The 18,832-nt window shown below is 38.6% G+C and overlaps 4 protein-coding genes and 1 non-coding gene across 5 annotated transcripts; 2 read left to right on the forward strand and 3 right to left on the reverse strand.

Moving 5' to 3' along the window:
• Positions 1-3: 3 nt before the first annotated feature.
• On the forward strand, positions 4-4,145 carry Cbr-tag-147 (the record flags this gene model as incomplete). The annotated part of the gene is made up of 11 exons (XM_045240109.1): positions 4-93; positions 753-890; positions 1,100-1,256; positions 1,306-1,510; positions 1,797-1,921; positions 1,969-2,096; positions 2,297-2,440; positions 2,488-2,815; positions 2,862-3,104; positions 3,159-3,831; positions 3,878-4,145. 11 exons carry the CDS (start codon positions 4-6, stop codon positions 4,143-4,145), a joined length of 2,499 nt encoding a protein of 832 aa, XP_045091473.1.
• Positions 4,146-8,036: 3,891 nt separating this feature from the next.
• On the reverse strand, positions 8,037-8,120 carry CBG27879 (the record flags this gene model as incomplete). Its single annotated transcript, XM_045240110.1, has 1 exon — positions 8,037-8,120. One exon carries the CDS (start codon positions 8,118-8,120, stop codon positions 8,037-8,039), a length of 84 nt encoding a protein of 27 aa, XP_045097877.1.
• A 433-nt stretch (positions 8,121-8,553) lies between these two features.
• On the reverse strand, positions 8,554-8,625 carry CBG28308. Its single transcript has one exon. It is a non-coding gene (tRNA).
• A 6,884-nt stretch (positions 8,626-15,509) lies between these two features.
• Positions 15,510-15,605, reverse strand: CBG27880 (the record flags this gene model as incomplete). Its single annotated transcript, XM_045240111.1, has 1 exon — positions 15,510-15,605. One exon carries the CDS (start codon positions 15,603-15,605, stop codon positions 15,510-15,512), a length of 96 nt encoding a protein of 31 aa, XP_045097878.1.
• Positions 15,606-16,290: 685 nt separating this feature from the next.
• On the forward strand, positions 16,291-18,149 carry CBG00105 (the record flags this gene model as incomplete). Its single annotated transcript, XM_002645188.2, has 6 exons — positions 16,291-16,952; positions 17,120-17,180; positions 17,229-17,444; positions 17,489-17,797; positions 17,841-17,971; positions 18,020-18,149. The coding sequence occupies 6 exons, from the start codon at positions 16,291-16,293 to the stop codon at positions 18,147-18,149; spliced, it is 1,509 nt and encodes a 502-aa protein (XP_002645234.2).
• Between the last annotated feature and the right edge of the window lie 683 nt (positions 18,150-18,832).

The raw sequence follows: 18,832 nt of genomic DNA on the forward strand, positions 1-18,832 counted from the left end.
AAAATGCCTCTCGAACTCAACATCGATCTGACCGAGGAGCGTCCGAAACTTTCGGACATTTTGGCTTTTGATATGGAAAAGCCTCTGGTAAAGGTAAGCGACTTAAATATACATGTCGATAGAATATAAAACGTGATTTTCAGTTGATTTTTTTAACCATTTTCAAGAGTCTAGAGCTTGGCTGTCAAGTTTTGAATCACTTTGAAAATGTTGGAGGTCATAAAACAGATCATGACTAAAAATTTTGCATTCACTGAAATTCTAGAAAGTTCCTAGCTTTTCAGCTGTACACCAATTTCCGAGAGTCACGTTTTCTGTACAAAAACAGTCCAAAAAAGGGTTTATTTCAGAAATCGGCAAATAGCTGAAAAACTAGGAAATTTTTAAAAACTCAGTGAATGCAAAGTTTTCAATCTAGGTCTGTTTTAACACCTCGAAAACTTGCGAAGTAATCAGGAACTTGACAGCCGAGATCTAGACTCATGAAGATAGTTAAAATTAACTGAAAAAAAAACGTTTTTGTATATCTTTTTGACCGATCCTGTGGGGCAATGAAAAGAGAAAAAAACATATCGGCTCAATAGTTTTATAGTAGAAAATATAGAAATATAACATTTGATCGATGCTCATTTCAACTATGCTCCAATACACATTGCCGTGTGGTTTTTTTTTTGGTGAAACGGAAACTTCAGAGCACCAGAAAAATCACGTTTCCAATTCCACAACAAAAAGTTTCATTTCTTATTTTTCAGACTAACGTCTTGGCCCTTGTCCCGAAACGTACAAGATCCGCTGTTTCGATGCGTGCCGATGAGACGGACAATTGGGGACAAGAGGCTCTCGATGAGAAGGAAGCGTACACACTTACGCTCTCCGACCCGAGCATCAAGGTGAGATTGGGATTTTTATCCCTTTTCTTTTAAAAAGTACAAGTGTCCCTCGGTTTTCGTACCGAATGGTTTGCACGCACTTCGGCATGTGTTGTCTTCGAACATGTATTAGTATAGAGTTTCGGATTTCAAAAATCGGACGAGTTGAGAGCTTGACGAAAAGTTTCGAAAAAAAAGTTGAAAATAAAATACACACTTTGTATTTTCAGAACGAACTGCTGGATCGCTTGAATACCTTCCGTCGTAACAGAAACCTTTGTGACACTGTCCTTTTTGTCAAGGAACGCGAAATCTTTGTGCACAAAGTCGTCTTGGCTGCTGTCTCACCAGCTCTATTTGACATGTTCAATGTCGAAAACGAAGATGGTATCCTACTAGAGACCTACGGGTCCAGAACTCAGTGGTCCATTTTCAGAGAAGTCTCCAACTTCGACACCAACAACCAATGGAGAAGCTCCAACCAATGGTGTGACCACCAATGGCAATGGAGTCGGTGTAGTCGCCAATGGATCGCTGTCGCAAGGTCAAAAACCACAGAACCAGTCGATTACATTCTACGAGTTTGCTCAAACTGATTTTGAATGCTTCGAAGCACTTGTCAACTTTGCATACACTTCAAAGTAAGACGACATTCATATCAGTCGACTAATTCGGGGTGGATTGTGAATGTAGACACGCCATCTTCACATGAACACGCATTTTTCATTTGTCTGACGAAACAAAAAGACAAATTTGATAACACACGCACAGTTAAATACATATGTCTTATCAATCTGAGGGGGAAGAATCAAAATTATTGTTGGGAAACGACCTGTTGTCTAAAATTAGAATTAATATGCGAGAAAAAACATGGAAGAGAATTGAATAATCCTTGAATAAGCTTTAAAACTCAATGAAAATTTTCAGCTTGGAAATCAGCTCTAAGAAAGTTGCCGAGCTGTACAAGACTGCCTATGCTCTTCAGATGAATCCAGTTATCAAGGCATGTGCTGGATATCTCGCTGATAACCTCCAAGTCTCGAACTGCATTGGTTTGTACCTTAACAAAAATTAAATGAAAAACGGTATATATTTTTAGGAGTTCGCCGTCAAGCAAATTTCCATAACGACAGTTTCCTCATGAGCAAGGTAGATGATTTCATTACGGAGAACTTTGATTCCATTGTTAACGACAGCAAGGAATTCACTCAGTTGCCAGTTATCCAGGTACGACAATCTAGTTAAATGCATACGCTTGTAGACATGACGAATAGAGATGATCTAACAGATCACATTAGAGATCAAGGGGAAGGTTTTCGACTTGTCAACGAAAATTCGTCCAATTTCTCCGAACAAACGCGTTTTCTGGTTTTAGTTGCATTCAATATAAGATGAAAAATCAAAAACAAATAGTTCCGGTATTCTAGGTTCGAATCATTGTTCCTGCTGAGGATGGAAAGGTCGCCAACAACGCTAATAATCAGGGAGGATTGGCCGAGATGGCGCTGTTCTACTTCCAGAACATGCCTCATGAGCGTGTCGAACATTCCATTGATATGCTTACATGCAAGGTTGGAATTCACACTGTTATCAGTGAGTGAAATTTGTTTGTTTTCAGACTCATATCTTGTACATGGAGGAGGATCATTTGGCCGATTGTCTTGAAATGGACGAGCGTTCTTCGGTCGGAAGTTGTGATATCATTCAGGACTACAAGAAGTCCGGAAAAGACAGAAAGGACGTCGCCAAGGCGATGACTGTTCAGGAACCAATCATCACTTCAGTGGTTCAGCACAGAGTCAATGGAGCCGTACCAGTTCGTTTGAATGCGTCACGTCTTCCAAACATGAATGCTTCCAATGAAAGTCTGGAATCTGCTGGAACTGATGATTCGGATCCACAAGATACCATTGAAGCCAGATTGATCTCAACTCACCGCACAGCTCGTAATTTTTTGAATTTCCTATCTATAAAAATTCCATATTCTTTCAGCACAATACTGGGTCGCTCTTGTCGTCCTCTACCGCCGTCTCTGTGTTTTAAGCCTTCAGCTTACCGACAACGAGGAGCTTCTTCGTACGAAACGAGAGCCATGTCCGGTTGACTCTCAGAAAGCTGCCCTTCTCTCTCGTTTGATTTCTTGCACCGGAAAACAGCAGAAACCACTGGAGTGCATGGGCTCGTCACGTTGCTCAATCGGAGCATCTTTCTTGAATGGCAAGATCTTTGTCTGTGGTGAGTTCTTTCCTGATGATTAAGAATGACGTCAGCTGAATATCTGATTTTCAGGCGGTTACGATCGTGGAGAATGCCTGAAGAGTGTTGAAGAATACGATGTCGTTCAAGGCAAATGGCGTTATGTTGCGAACATGAAAGCCGAGAGAGGACGTTTCGATTGCACAGTTCAGGGAGGAAAGGTGTATGCCGTTGCTGGAAGTAATGGAAACAAGGAACTCAAGAGTTGCGAGGTTTATGATCCAAAGGCAGACAAATGGGCACCACTCCCGAACTTGAACACTGCAAAATGTCACAACGGATGTGCCACCATCGATAACTACATCTACTGTATCGGTGGATTGTTTGACCAGAAGGTGCTCAAGGACTGTGAACGTTTTGATACTAACACTCTCGGATCCGAAGAGGCTGTATGGGAGCCAATGACTTCAATGGAGCAAGCCAGATACCAAGCTGGTGTGTGCACCTGGAGAGGACTCATCATTGCCGCTGGAGGATGCGATCGTTGGATCTGCATGGATACTGTCGAGGCTTATGATCCAAAGACAAACACATGGCGTCAACTTCCGAAGCTCCGGCAGGCAAGACGTGGATGTGCCGTTGCTGTTGTCCGCGACACATTATATGTGATTGGTGGACACGATGGAACTCAGTGTCTGGATACTGTAGAGATTCTTGACAGTCCATCTTCTCAGTGGCGTGTTGGACCAACTTTGACTACTGCCCGGTAACATTTTTTGTATAACAACTCGAAAACAGTATGGAATTTTCAGAGGTAACACTCACGCCGTTGTCACTGCTGGAAACGTAATTTACTGCATTGGTGGATTCACTGGTGTGAAGTTCTTGGACACTATTGAGCTTCTCGAGAATGGTAAGCCTAAATTGTCAATCACTTCACTTCTATGTACAAATGTTTCAGAACAAATCGGTTGGCGCAACTGGCAGACTTGCCCCGAGCAAATCCTCGAGGAGCAAGAAGAGGACGAATCGAGTCAAATTGATAATGATGCTACTTCCACTCCACCATCTTCTCCATAAATCCATTGTTTGGATACTGAACACTTTCGTTCTGGAAAGTGCTCATTTGTTTGTACAGAATCTTTTTTCAAACTCTTTTTTTTTCACTGTGTAACTTAAGTTTCCCCTGGGTTCAATCATTTTTATCGTATCCATGTCTTGTTAACCTGACATTTCTCTTCTGAAAGCAAACGTTAATTGGTATATCTTTTCTGTAAAAGACAGACATCTCTAAAATGCTCCTAAATGTGATTATAGTGATGGATAGGATGACTTGTCTCGTTTTCATTTTCAGAGATTGGGATGTGAAATCAATTTTATCACCTTCAAATTCTGAAAATGATTACACTTGAGACATTTTCTCACACATCCAAAACTATTCGACCCCCTCACCGCCCTTTTTGTTAACCTTTTTCACTTGACTCCTTCTGTAAACTTTGTTGCTCTAATTTTCCATTTTTCCTACTCAATTTGTTTTCCTCCGTTCTTTTTTGTCAAATGTGTGACTTATTGCATTTCCTTTCTTTCATTTCCCCACATCTTTTTTCTTCTCGCAATATCTGTATATCACTAGATTTACTGGTAGTAGATGACCCCTATCTCCAACCTTTTCACCCCTTCGATTCGGTTCTTTGTGTTTTGTTTTCAGTCACTTTTCGCTTAAACTGAAAATATGCTTTGAAACGTGTAATAAAACCTTTAAAATGAGATCCAGCGGGAATTAGATTGATTCGGTTTGGAGATTAAGATGAGATCTCGGGCTAGACAGTCTTCAGAATTTTCAAAATCCGAGAGCAAATTTCAATCCGCATTGCAGCCAGAAATTCGAGGGTACTCGGAGTATATGTAGGTCCGCTAGCAAAATCCTCAAAGGGGAGTTTAAAGAAGCATGCATTTTCGTGGTAGTTTTCTGGCCAATCTTTTTGACTTTCCAAAAAATCGCATTTATTTTGAACTATTTTCCAACGGAAATTCGACAAATTGCGAAAACGTGCATAGAACAATAGCAAAGTTTTTTTTGATTTTTTGGTTAAATTCCGTCGATTTTGAACGGTTTTCTTACAAAAGTCCCAAAATATTATTTAAAAAATCGTATGAAAACAACAATAATTATTGAAAAGTAGATAATTGAAAAGTAGATTAAATTCACCGAAAAATCTGAAAAATAAAAACCAGAAATTGATTACGAAAGTACATGTTCCTTCAGCGACTTTGGTACGGACTTAAGCTCCGCTCAACCTCGAATTTTCAATTGTACAATAAATGCTCACAACTAGTTCACGTTTAGTCCGTACCCTTAAAACCGATTTTCAGCTATATTTTATAATTTTTTAGCGAATATTCAGTGCTTTTTTAAAATTATGGTTGTTTATTCGATCAAGAAAACACTTCCATTTCTCCCGTTTTTTGGCTATGATCTTTTGATGTTCACAAAAAACACATGATGATTCACTCTGAAACTCCAAAAATCGCCCCCACAAATTTTCACATATTCCAATAAAACCTCGCGCAAGCACGAAACATGGATGTATCATTTGAGGGGTATATAAGAGAGCTCTCTCGTCTGTAAAATCATTGAAGTTTCAACATGAAATTCTTCACTACTTCCTGTTCCGTCTTCCTCGTCATCGTCGTTTTGGCCATCGCTGTTTCTAAAGTCGCTGCCGAGGTCCAGGTTGGATGCGTCGACTGCACCGGAGTCTGCATGAAGGATATGTGTGTTCACTATTGATTGATGCTATAATTACAATAAAGCAATTGTTTCTGCAAATTTTTTTTTCATTCTGTTTTCAAAAATAATCAGAACTTTAAAGAAAATAAGAACACGTATAGGCTTACAAAATACTGTAAGTCAGAAATTTAACTGTTTTGTGAAACTAAATTCGGAATTAAAGATAAAATGAATTGATTGACATTCTGAATACGGCTTGAATTCTAGTTTTTCAGCTAGTTGCCGATTTCTGGAAGGCACCTGTTTAAGGCCTGTCTTCGTAAAAACAGGAAAAAACAACATGTGTTTTTGCAGAAATTGGCAAACATATAGCAACTCGGAATCATCTATGAATGCAATTTTTTTAATCTAGGTCGGTTTTACACATAACACATTTTTCAAAATGATCGGAAACTTGACAGCCAAGCTCCAGACTCTTGAAAACTGTCGAAATGACCCATAATAAACTGAAAGAAGTGATGTTGTAAATCGTATTGACCGGTACTGTTTATAATGCAAGATATCTCCATTTCTACATTGATTTCAATGGGAACCAAACAGAGAGATTCATAGTAAAATGACAAGTGTGCAGTAAATCGAGACAAAAACAATGTGTTTTAGAATCTGACATCGACAAAATTTCACAAACACGGAATATGGATATTGATTTCAAGCAACTCTGGCAGATACCACGGCTTCTTGATTCATCCTGTTCATCATAATTTCGTCTATAGAAATTAAAAAAGGACAAAAATTCGGAGAGTACAACGATTCGGGGTACAAGGGGGTTCAACTGATATAAAGGGTACAAAATTAGTGATTCGGGACGTACAAATTGCCTAGGTAAAATGAATGTTTCGTACTGGCGAGTTGAAATTTTCAGCCTACATGATATGTTAACTTACTTGGAGGCGAAGTTTCAATTTAACGGTTTAAAAAATACAATTTGCTTAGAATATTTGTACACCCGAATCATAGATTTTGCACCCCTAAATCACTTTGTACCCCCTTGTACCCCCGAATCGTTGCAATTTGTTCGAATCTATCTCTTTAGCAACCTGTTCCTCGCTTCGAAGCTGCTGACCAAGAGGAAGCGTTCGGCCGATTACGAAATCTGCTAAAAAAAGATGAACATGTTTTAGATTTACGAAAAAGATTTTTTTTCGATATACACAAAATCCTTATTGTAAACTCCATTGCGGAAAATCGGATTTTCAGTTGAAACTTTCATTTCATTGAAATCTTCGTAAATTTGCGAACACCCAGAACAGCCTTGTCTAGCTCCCGAGAAAACACTTCCATTTCTCCCGTTTTTTGGCTATGATCTTTTGATGTTCAAAAAAACACATGATGATTCACTCTGAAACTCCAAAAATCGCCCCCACAGAATTCACATATTTCAATAAAACCTCGCGCAAGCACGAAACATGGATGTATCATTTGAGGGGTATATAAGAGAGCTCTCTCGTCTGTAAAATCATTGAAGTTTCAACATGAAATTCTTCACTACTTCCTATTCCGTCTTCCTCGTCATCGTCGTTTTGGCCATCGCTGTTTCTAAAGTCGCTGCCGAGGTCCAGGTTGGATGCGTCGACTGCACCGGAGTCTGCATGAAGGATATGTGTGTTCACTATTGATTGATGTTATAATTTCAATGAAGCAATTGTTTCTGCAAATTTTTTTTCATTCTGTTTTCAAAAATAATCAGAACTGAGAGAAAACAGGGGCAACATAAGTTTCCGAAATCCTTTATAGAATAAAAACTTTATTCACAGAATTATTCTAAAGTTCCTAGTTCTTCGGGTATTTTTCTCTGGACAACATCCATGTTTTCTTGTTTTTGTTCTGAAAAAAGTGAAAAAGCAGGTGATCTGCAGAAATCGGCAAATAACTGAAAAAAAGCTAGAAACTCACAAAAAGTTGCTATTCTTATTTTCTACTTCGACCCAAAAGAAAAGTTTAATCAAATGAAACTTTTTGAAAGAATGAGAATCATTGTGGAAATTTTTTTAGAAAAAAACGGGGTTTCAGTACAAACTTCTAGAAAAACTTTAGCCCCGCGCACCTGCGTTCCATTTCGAATTTTGAGGGAAAATGCGCGCTAGTTTAATCAAAATATTTAAGGAATTCCGAACTACAAGAAAATTCTTCCCTTTTCCCGTTTTCATCTCTGATCAGTTGATATTCATCAAAAAACACATTCACTCTAAAACTCCAAAAATCGCCTTCAAAGAATTTGAATATTCCAATAAAATCTCGTCCACGCAAGAAACATGGAGTATCATTTGATTTTTTTTTTCGTCTTGGCCATCGCTGCTTCTATAGTCGCTGCCGAGGTCCAGGTTGGATGCGTCGACTGCACCGGAGTCTGCATGAAGGATATGTGTGTTCACTATTAATTGATTTTTTTTATTTAAAACAAGCAATTGTTTTTGCAAACCTTTTGTATTTTGTTTTTCAAAAAGTCAAGCTTAAAAGATGATAAGCAAACAGGTTTTTAGCGGAAGTTGAAACAAAAAAAACCGGTCGCAGAAGTTCATATAAAAATTACACTTATGCGGCGAATCGGGAACATAACCTTTTCCAAAATCTGGAATGCGAAATTTGGAAAATAAATTTTCTAGCAATAAACGGATCCGCATTCTGGGCACTTCTCACAGAAACCACCACTTCTTGACTCAACATGCTTGAGACCTATGAAACATTTTCAAAAGGAATGGGCCGAACCGGGGATTGAACCCGGGACCTCTCGCACCCAAAGCGAGAATCATACCACTAGACCATTCGGCCACATTTAAATCATTTTCTGATTTCATAGACAAAGCGATTCGTTGGAACATATTTCTTCATAAACCTGTTTCCTATTTCAAAGCTGCTGGGTCAGAGAAAACATTCGGGCTATTACGAAATCTGTTTCAAAGTTTTCTATGAAGGGGAAAATGATTCAGAGTCAATGAAAATGGGAACGATAGTTTTTTGTGAAACAGATAATAACTTTCCTGTTGATCAAAATCTCATAAATAACTTTTTTCAAAACTAAAGCTGCACTATCTATCATTTTTGTAGATTTCACTTTTTCAAAACAACAAAATCAAAACTTTTTTCAAAGAACAATGAGTTGATTATTGTATTTTTCTACAATGCAACACAGTTTATCACAGTCTTATCAATTCCGATAGATGAAGCTGAAAAGTTGCATTCTCGAAACTTTTTTGTATCGGCAAACTTGAACTCTGATCACTTCAGATATTTTTTCTCACACATACAATTTTCTTGGAATTGATTGCTTTTTCTCAAAAAAGGAATGTGATAAAAGGAAACCAGGAACTGCTTTTGATATACTTGCTTAAAAGAAACCTCCTTTTTGATATTTTCTGGTCGATTGATATACTTTTTGTGTTACAGTGACGGTGAATAGTCAAAAGAAAAATACTTCCCAGCAGAACTGTCCATCTTGAAAATTTCCGTGCTTGTTTGTATTCTGATGACCAATTGACAGCTGTCAATTTTTTTTCTCAGTACAAAAAATTTTGAAACAATTTTTCACAAATCGAATCATTTTAAGTGCTCCAGATGATTCAACGTTTACAACCAGTATCACTAAAATCATTTTACATTTTAGTTTCTGTTTTTTCCAGTAGATTCTTCAGAGCAAAGTTCTCCATTGTCTTACCAAAAGAAATATGGCGGCCTCGATAACGTTCCAAATATACAAAGAGTGCGTTAGCGCTAAACACTTTAGTTTTGTCGTCTTTACTGATAAGATACGCTCTTTTGAGTGGCATATAGGGGTCTATCACTTTTGAATAGCCGTGCAGTTTTCAGAGTTTGCTGGGTTGACAATGGCTGACAACAAATTAGTTGATTTGTAGGTTAGTTATTTCTGAAACGAAGTTGATTCATAATGAGAATCCGCAAAAAGTTGTTTCAAAGTCATCAAAACCTAGATTTTCTCCATTCAACGAGTACGGTAGTTTTGAAGAAAATATTTCAAAAAAGTTATTTTATGTCTTCCATGACAGATTCAAAAAATCACAAGAAATGTTTTGTTGTTCTGTTCCCTCCGAAAATTCTAGAGTATCTCGACTATAATTTGATTAGTCTCTTTTTTTGGACGTACATAAGTTATTGGCTCTTATGACAAGCGACGCCAACTGACTTTGACTGCTGCTTTTGTTTTTTTGGGTACTATACGATTTCCAATTTTCCCTGAAATCCCTGAAATCATTTCATAATTCTTTTTTTTGTGTTTTTTCTGTTCTCGTTTGAAGGGATTGCGAAATAAAGAATGTTGCAGCAGACAGCCAGGCGGGTCGGAAAAGAAGTCAAAAAATAATGAGAGACGTCCGTTGGGGACCGCATTATAAAGCTTGTGCAAATCCACTAGGAAATTAGATTTTTGATCATGAGCCCTTTTGTCTTATTTGGTATTGGATAGGAAGAAAAAAGAAAAATAAGAAAAAATATGAGAGTTTCTGTTGCACGCAGATATTGAGAACAGATTAGTTTCTCTGTACGTGGGAAACTTTAGAAGCAGGAGCCTTTTCTAGAATATCTCAAATGACAAAATGTTTTGGGAAAAATGCGCAAGTTTTATATCTTTCGTTTTGATGTTTGAACAGAGTTCGGCTCTATTTGATTATTTTGGCCCTTAGAATTTAAAAATTTTTGTTAAATTCAAGTTTTACAAACAAAAAATACAAAACAATTTTAAAAATTTGAAAAAAGTTTTAATTCGAAGTATATATTTTTTGGAAATTTCCGAATTTCTGTTTTTTTCGAATTTTTTAAAACTTCCTATAACTCAATTCATAAAATCTGAATTAAATTGAGTCTTTGAATTTTTGAATTCTCCAGTAATTTTTAAAATTTTTGGAACTTCTGATAGTCATACGAGTCTCTATAACCAAAAAATTGAAATTCCAAAAATCCAAGAAACTCAAACATTTTATTGAAAAACAGAAAGTTTCAGAAAATTCAGAAAAAATACTCTAGAATTTTTTTTGATTGCTACTTCTAATGGAAAGTTCCAATTCTCTAGATTATTTTTTTAATGTCTGAAATGTTGGTTTTTTTTGTAAAATCTGAATTGAAACACTTTTTTGAATTTCCTCCACGTTTTTCGGTTTTTTTGTTTTGGAATTTCTGATAGTCCTAGAAATTTCACAAAAAAACAAACAAATGGTCCAAAACATTGACTAGAGCTTAAAGCTCCCCCTTCCCGTAAAGATAGCATCTCAAAACTTTTCTTCAAGAAATGTATTTTTGTTTGACAGGCTCCCTTGACAACAATCCTCAAAACTTCAATCAATGTTTTCATTTCTATCCGAACTTTGATTTGCCCAACTAGAAACTCCCCAGTGTTCCTGATTTTTTTTTCTTCTGGGGTTTCCTCCTATTTATTTCTATACGCATCGTTTCAACAGCAATTATGACGATTTGGGGTCAGTCCTCTAAAGGAAAGGAAAAGAATAGGTTGGATTGGCCGTCGCCGTCGCTCTTGAATGATATATCGGACGCGATTATAGAGAAAAAAAACTAAAATGAGAAACTAATTGCGAACGGTAATGCCGTCGCGTCTCCATCAAAGGCGCGGTTGTGAGCGCGGAGGAAGAGGAGAGAGGGCGATTTTCTGACAACAAGTTCATGAAAAACAACTGGTCCTATCTTTTCTTTCCGTTTTCTCTACAACCTTTTTCGTCGGCGCCTGAACCTCATCATCTCGTCAAACTTAGGAATTGTTTCGAAGCGATTTTTGATCATCATCATCCTCGGACGGACGAACTATTGAGCATTCCATATGCTGTCTCTTATTTTGTTCGCAAAATAGCGAAAAACGAGAGTATCGCATCAAATTGTCCAGATGGGCCCACCATGACTTCACAACATGGGAGGGCACAAACGACAATAAATTTTTTCACGATTCAATTGAATATTGTTCCTAGTCTCGATTCCTGGTCTCGAGGCGCAGGAATGTTTCCGGGGCACTCGCTTTTTGAAAGTTCGTCTAGAAAAGATTTTTTTTACACTATACCGTATGATGGGTCTTCCTTTTTTCCTGTTTTACGACGTCTGCTACTCCTAAACTACTGTTGGTCTTGGATCTCGATAGAAGGCGCATGATGTTCTTAATTGTAACTAATGCGTCCGAACCGAAACTGCCTCCTTCGAAAAAATTCGAATTCCAGTTTTCCTCAGTTACCATTCTTCATTTTCCATCTTTCAGGGGTAACATAAACCTCACAATTTCCTTTCTTCTTCAATTCCCCATTTTCTCTTCTGGCCAGGTGTTCGTTAGAAAAATCCATGTCTCAAACTGAACGGTGTACTACCCGGTGGTTAAAATCCGTATCCGAACAAAAGCAAGCAGTGTTTGAGATGGAAAGAAAAACAGTCAGTGTGCAGTTTTCACGCAGCATGACCGCTTTTACGACCACCGCTGAAAGATTAATGGTAGCCCCTGTTCTCCTCAATTTGGGACTCAAGGTCGCCTCCGCGCCATTCTCCTCCCTCATCCTTTGACTCCGGTGTCTTCAACAGGAAGATGCACTAATTGTAGATCCACAGGCACCAATCGCCAGATAGGATAATTCACCCCCACGGCGCAGCTCCGACCGTTAATCGGTTTTTTGTCTCCTGTAGTCTCCCATTCTTCACCTCTATCGTCAGAGGTCACAAATTGAGCCTGATGATTTTCTCTACCGAATAAGAATATCGTTTCCCTCCTGTTCTCTTTCTCATTCGTCTGTTTTCCCCATCATAACTGACAGAGTAAATGTCAAATGAGGTCGTTTTTGCATTCCGCTTTGGACATGCGGTAGCTTCACATTATTGTTTCCGGGAGCAATAAATCAAGCCAAAAGTGCATTCGAAGGACACTGCTCGATAGCCTTTCAAAAACCATCATTTTCTGAAGTATATGCCTTGCAATTAGTGGTTTTTTGGGAGATTCAGAGAACAATTCTGAATCGTAGCTCAAAAAGTGCAAAATTTGCAAAGTGGCAATATCCGCAAAAGTGTAAGTATCTACGAACTAATCAAGAATCTATTCAAAAGTTTTGAAAATATTTTGAAACACTTTTGAAGTGAACCCGGAAACTTTCAGAAATATGAGATCTATATAATGAGCATTATGCCAATATCACTTCCCCGGATATCGTGTGAATTTCAGCCTCTGCTAGGTCTTCAACACCAAGAAAATTCACGTAGCCAGCAGCAGCACTCAGACATTCATCTTATCCTAGCGCCGCCATTTTTCTATTTCCGACTTGCTTAATGAGAAAAAGTAGCAATCCTTTATGAGGTTTGAAAACAAGAATCTTTTTTGCTTTGCATTTTGATGTGGAGATGGAACCCAGACGCGTATACCACTATTATTGAGTCTTTCTTATATCATTGTCTAATTTAACATATCAGGGTCTCTCTATTTTTGATTTTAAAAACCAAATAAACTTAAGTCTCCCTCGCTTTGCCAACTTCTTTCATCAATCTGATGCACTTTTCCAAACGAACCGCCGCCAAAATCTCTTCAACAACAACCATCAGCTACTCCCTTCCTTGCTTCATCAATCTTGGACCGAGTTCCTTCTCCTCCCGCCATGAAGGTTCTTCTTTTTTTTGAGTAATCTTTCCTCTTCTAGATAGAAATCTACAAAGCCCATCGTCCGCTTCTGCCGTTTCTTTTACTTCTTTCGTGTTTGCTTCTTTTTTCCCCGATTGAGATGAGAAAAGAAGACGAAGAAGAAGAAGAAGCACAATAAAGCAAGTGGTGCCGGCACTTCTTCTCTGGTAGACGTGGAAAAAGAAAAGAAATGCGTAATATGTTTTGGCCATTTTGAAGATGAAGAAAAGAATATGTCATAAATTTAAAGGCGAAGAGGAAAGCTCTAGTATCCATTTTAGTGCTCCAGACTCCTCTTGTCGTGTCTAACTTTTCCAATTTGTACATTTCGTACTACCTGTCGTAAATCATACACACTATGTGTATATTTAGACTTGTCATGCCATAAATCTAAAACTGATTGTAGTGTGACCAACTTTTTCCCTCTTGGCTCATGCGAGCAATCACAGCTGTTCTAAAGTTCAATCTATACAATTGGCACGTGTGACTATCTAGTCATATGTTCCTCAGATTTTCGTATACATATAGTAGAGTTGAAGTCGTAAATATTTTTGTTGTTTTTGAGAAGATTTTTACAGATACAAATACAAAAATTTTTAGACGTCAATCCTCTTCTCCAAATCTCTGAATTCCCGTTCTGGTCGATACTCTTCCGAAATGAGGTATTCAGGTTCCGGATACACGAAATCTGAGAATTCTCGTCTTGATTAGGGGTAGTGAATATATGATGCTATCCTCCTCGTATGTTATGCGATACTTGGGTACGTCAATGAGCAGGAAAATTGAGTAAAGTGTTGTTGTTGTTGAGATGACGGATGACGAATAAGGACCCTTTGGTAAGCGTGCAAAAAAAAATTACATTACTTCCGGATAGGTTTTTTTTGAATGAGTGTACAGTACTGGCCAATAAACAACCTGGTTGTTCTGATAATTTCTGGAATCATGAGCCAAATATAGAAGTATAATTTGTAGTATAATAGTTAATTTTCGTTACTTCTAACACAGGAAGCCTCCCAACTGTTACCCGGGGATTCGGATGAAACCTATTGTAAATAGTAGTACACAGACTATCTAGAAAAATCCCAAAATTATAGCGGCCCTCGTGAAGGTCTATTCAAATGGTGAGACATTTTTTGATTTTTCGTGAGTTTGGAGTCGGGACCGTTTGAGCGACCTTAGCTTTGTTCATGTTCATGGTAGACGTTCAAACTTTTTTCATTCAAAAGGTGGTAAGTTAATAAGCATTCAAAAGGTGATAAGTTGATAATAGAAAATCTCGAGTCAATATTTTGGGTAATTATCAACTTTTGGTGTCGCGCATACAGTACCGGTCAATAGGATATGATATACAAAATCATATTTTCAGTTAATTTTCGGTCATTTTGATGATTCACAAGAGCCTAGAGCTAGGCTGCGAAGTTCCTGATCACTTTAAAAATTTTGGATAATGACTTTATAATTCTAGAAGTTTATAATTCTAGAAATTTCCAGACCGAATGAATACACACAGTTGACCGTTTTCGACTAACATGTTCTGTATGGCCTTTTGCTACTGAATGTATCAGTTGAAAAGAAGTTGGTCCCAACTGTTTGATTTCTTGTTTTAAATTCATCTTCCTGCAAACATATCTAGAATTTTTTTTCAGAAAAGTCAATTTTGCTATGGTCTCTCCATCCGCAAGTCCCCCCTCACCTTGACGACGTCAACTAGACTTATTTTGACATTTCAATATGACTATCCCTCTTCTGGGAAACAACTCCTGACTTCAACCGCGTGATTAGCTCAGAGCTCAAACCACAGAAATAATTGTGGCGCGTGATAACAATTATCATAGTATCATCGTCTAGCCGAATATCAACCCCGTCATTAGATCCTTTCACGTCACCAAACACCATACTTCCTTATACTTCCCTGAAATTCTCCAGATCCTTTCAATTATTCCAGCAATCAACCATCCATTTGTTCCTGTTCCTTGCGACGATGAATTAGTAGTTTTTCATTTCAATCAACCAACACTTTAGATTCATTTATGGGCTTGCGTGTCAACCTATATTAAACAAGTGCCTCTTTGAGTGACTCAATGAGTTCTCTTCCTCCCATTTTTTTTCTAAGCATTCGCATTCTCAAAAATGTAGGACTCTCTTCCATGCCCTCCCATTCTTCATTGCTCTTTACTCGAACGCCTTGTACTTAAAACGTCTTCTTTTTTTTGGATTTTGGTCTCTTCTCATTGCGTGCGTGCGTCTTCAATTGCTTCTGGTGGTATGAAACGACAGCCGAACAAAAAAATTGTCGCCTGATGAATTCATTTCGTTAAAAGGGTAGAGCCTTTGTTTGATGACTTTTCTACCGTATGCTTTCCTTGACTTGCACTCTGCGTCTAACTTGGTCTTTTTGTCGGACATTTTCAGGTCTCCGCCTTCTATCTCAAGGCTCGAAGCCCCGCCCACCTGATGCTGTACTCTCAGAGAGCTAAGGCGTTTCATTCTTTTTCAATTTCGGCCTTACCAGCAGCCGTCTTTTCCCGCCGCTGGTTTCCATAGATTCCGGGGGAAGTCTCAAGCACTCTCCCGATTTTTTTCCTATTCGCCAACAAGAAGTCACGTATTCTTTTTGTGTTGCTCGGCGCCTCCCAGTTCAAAAAAAAAATCTTTTTTTCTTCTTCCAGACAGTGTATAGAGAGTTGCTTGTGTAAATGACACTCTCTGTTCGCTTCCTTCCTTCTCGATCTTCCTTTGTCTTTGCTTTTTGCTTCAACGTCACTTTTTCCGGTAACTTCTTTCTCTCTTTTCAGTTTTGCCGTGTGTCGCCGTTGCTGCTTCTGTTGAGAGCCATGGATCAGAATGCAGTACAGGAGTTCCAGGATGCAATTGAGCAGGCCGCGACGGATACGGTGAAAGGAAACAAACTGGGTGATATGAAGAGTATAATAAAGATTATGGAGAAGGTAGCAATCAACGAGAAGAAAGAAGTGAGCAAGGACGGGAAAGAAGTATGCAAAAACAAAGGAGAGGACTTCGATGATGACAATGATGAGTACGAGGATGTCACGGAGGAGTTCAAAGATGCCACGGAGCATTTTCACGATGCCAAAGAGACGTTCGAGGGAACCGAGGCTAAACCTGGACTGGGAGTGGAGGATGGCGCAGATGATTTAGAGAACTATCTGGCTGAGGACGAGATGGAAGAAGAGGACGATTTGTTGCGAGACTCTGAAACTGAGTCAAACGAGTACATCGGCTTCCCAAGGATACCTATGAACAATCTCCCACCAGACTACGTGCCAGATGATGGAGGTGTTATCACGGAGCCCGAGGATGAAGAAAGTGATTATGAGGAGCATACTCCGGAGAAGGCCGCGTTGGTTCTTTGGCGTATCGGTTTTCGCAATCATAATCGAGTGATGAGCGACAGTATTTATGTAGATGAGATTCCGACACCACCAAAGTCACGGCCGGTAACCTCGCTGAGCAGTTTTAGGAGAGGAGAGCAAGGGTAAGTGAGGGAGAGGAAAAAAAAGGGATAGATTAAAAGAAAGTAAGGTATAATCGGACTAATTAGTGCGGGGGCACATTTCAGGAAATGTGAAATGAAGTAAACGTATATAGCTTTATCCATAAGAAGTATGATCTTTTGAAATCACATAATAAGGGACTTTACAGGGAAATCATTGCTGATTTCTTCCAATTTCGACATGATCTGAATGAGGAGAGCTATAAGAACGTAAGAACCCATGCTGAACCTAGGCTGAGAGCCATTTTTCATTTCCAGAAATACACCATCTTACTGGATAACTACAGGCGGAAGTACAGAGAACGAGAGGATAGTGCTTCAATCAGAAGCGAGAACGAATCCCGTGTTCATATGGGAACCAATTCTGAAGTCGTGTTCCAAGGTCGAAATATGGCGATGGAGCATTTACGTGAACTTCTAGGCCAGAAACTTCGTCTCTGGGATTCAGAATTCACAAGCTATCGCTCTGCGCAGGTAATCTAGGAAATGTGAAATATCATCGATGTAATTCTGTTCAGGTAGGAGAGATGGACCTGAGCAAATGTGTTCACACTATTACGTCCCATAGCCTCAGAGTCACTATGGACTCCTACCATAATATTGTTGAAATTTTGAATCTTCATCGCCCAGTACTTGTTACGCTCACCTTGGAATGCTGCGAAGAGTATCCGGGAATCTTTGAAATGGAGCAAGTTCGCAAGTGTCCTATGGTGAGGCTGAAAGGACCATGTGGACTCACCGACGAGACGCTTCTCGATATAGCCAATGTACAATTAGAAGCGAATGTCGAAAGAGTCACAAATCAGGGGCTTAATACATTTTTCCAGGTATGCTGTTAAGTTTTTGTCAGCATTCACAAACAGTTTCCAGATGAAACTAGCGGGCGATATCCCGGATAAGCTTTACATTAAACTTTTAAATGGTAACTGGAATCCACAGGAAGCATTGAAAGATTTGGAATACGTGGAGTACGAAAGCGAGAAGTCCTTCCGGGAGAAGAAGTGAGCATCTAAGATATCCTACTCTTTTCAATAGTTTCGTAGTTTCAGTGGATACTTGCCTCCGACTATGCGCAACCTGTTTTTGGCCAGTTTGCCCACCAAAAATCCAGATGTGCGTCTCGCGGTGGGGATCTCCAACTCAGCGATGATTTGTTGCAAAGAAGGATACAAACACTAAATACAATAATAAAAACCTATCGTTCGTTCACGTGTTCCGATTTACCTGTTAGATTACTACTTATCCTTTACCGTACATCTCTGTAGTTTCTCATATCCTCTCTTCTTTTACAAATCTTAGACGACCCCACTCATAATCCCATTTTTCTGTGCTCTTCAGAGTTTGTAACCTAATTTTTCTTTTGCCCTTTTTGATTTCATTTCTGTAGCTGCTTCGCTCATGACTTCTCGCCATTTTTTCTTATTTTACTGAACTTGACTCTCACATCTCTTTTTTGCATTGACTCATCACCAACAAAATAAATGAAAAAATCAAAAAATTTTGCATACCCCTTCCCTGAACCTATATTATTCATCATTTATATTATTTTCTCAAAATCCCACATGTCCCCTTGTTTCTACTTTGATTAATCTCCTAAACCATTTGCTCCAGCTACGTTTCACATTTTTTCTACAGTACCCGCTTTTCCATTCTGATATATTCTTCTTTTTCTTCTTCCCGCTTTTTTACTTACTTGTCCATCCTTTATCTGAGAATACATAAAACGAGAATAATATGCTGAGTGATCATTTGAAATGATTTTCAACTAGAGAAATGTTAGTAACGAGAGAGAGAGAGCTGGAATTAGGGGATTGAGAAAGAATGTGGAAGATTCTAACTTGATGGAATTAAGAATGCGAAGA

The sequence above is a fragment of the Caenorhabditis briggsae genome, assembly GCF_000004555.2.
Source record: "Caenorhabditis briggsae complete genome, chrX, whole genome shotgun sequence".
NCBI classification, from domain to species: Eukaryota; Metazoa; Nematoda; class Chromadorea; order Rhabditida; family Rhabditidae; genus Caenorhabditis; species Caenorhabditis briggsae.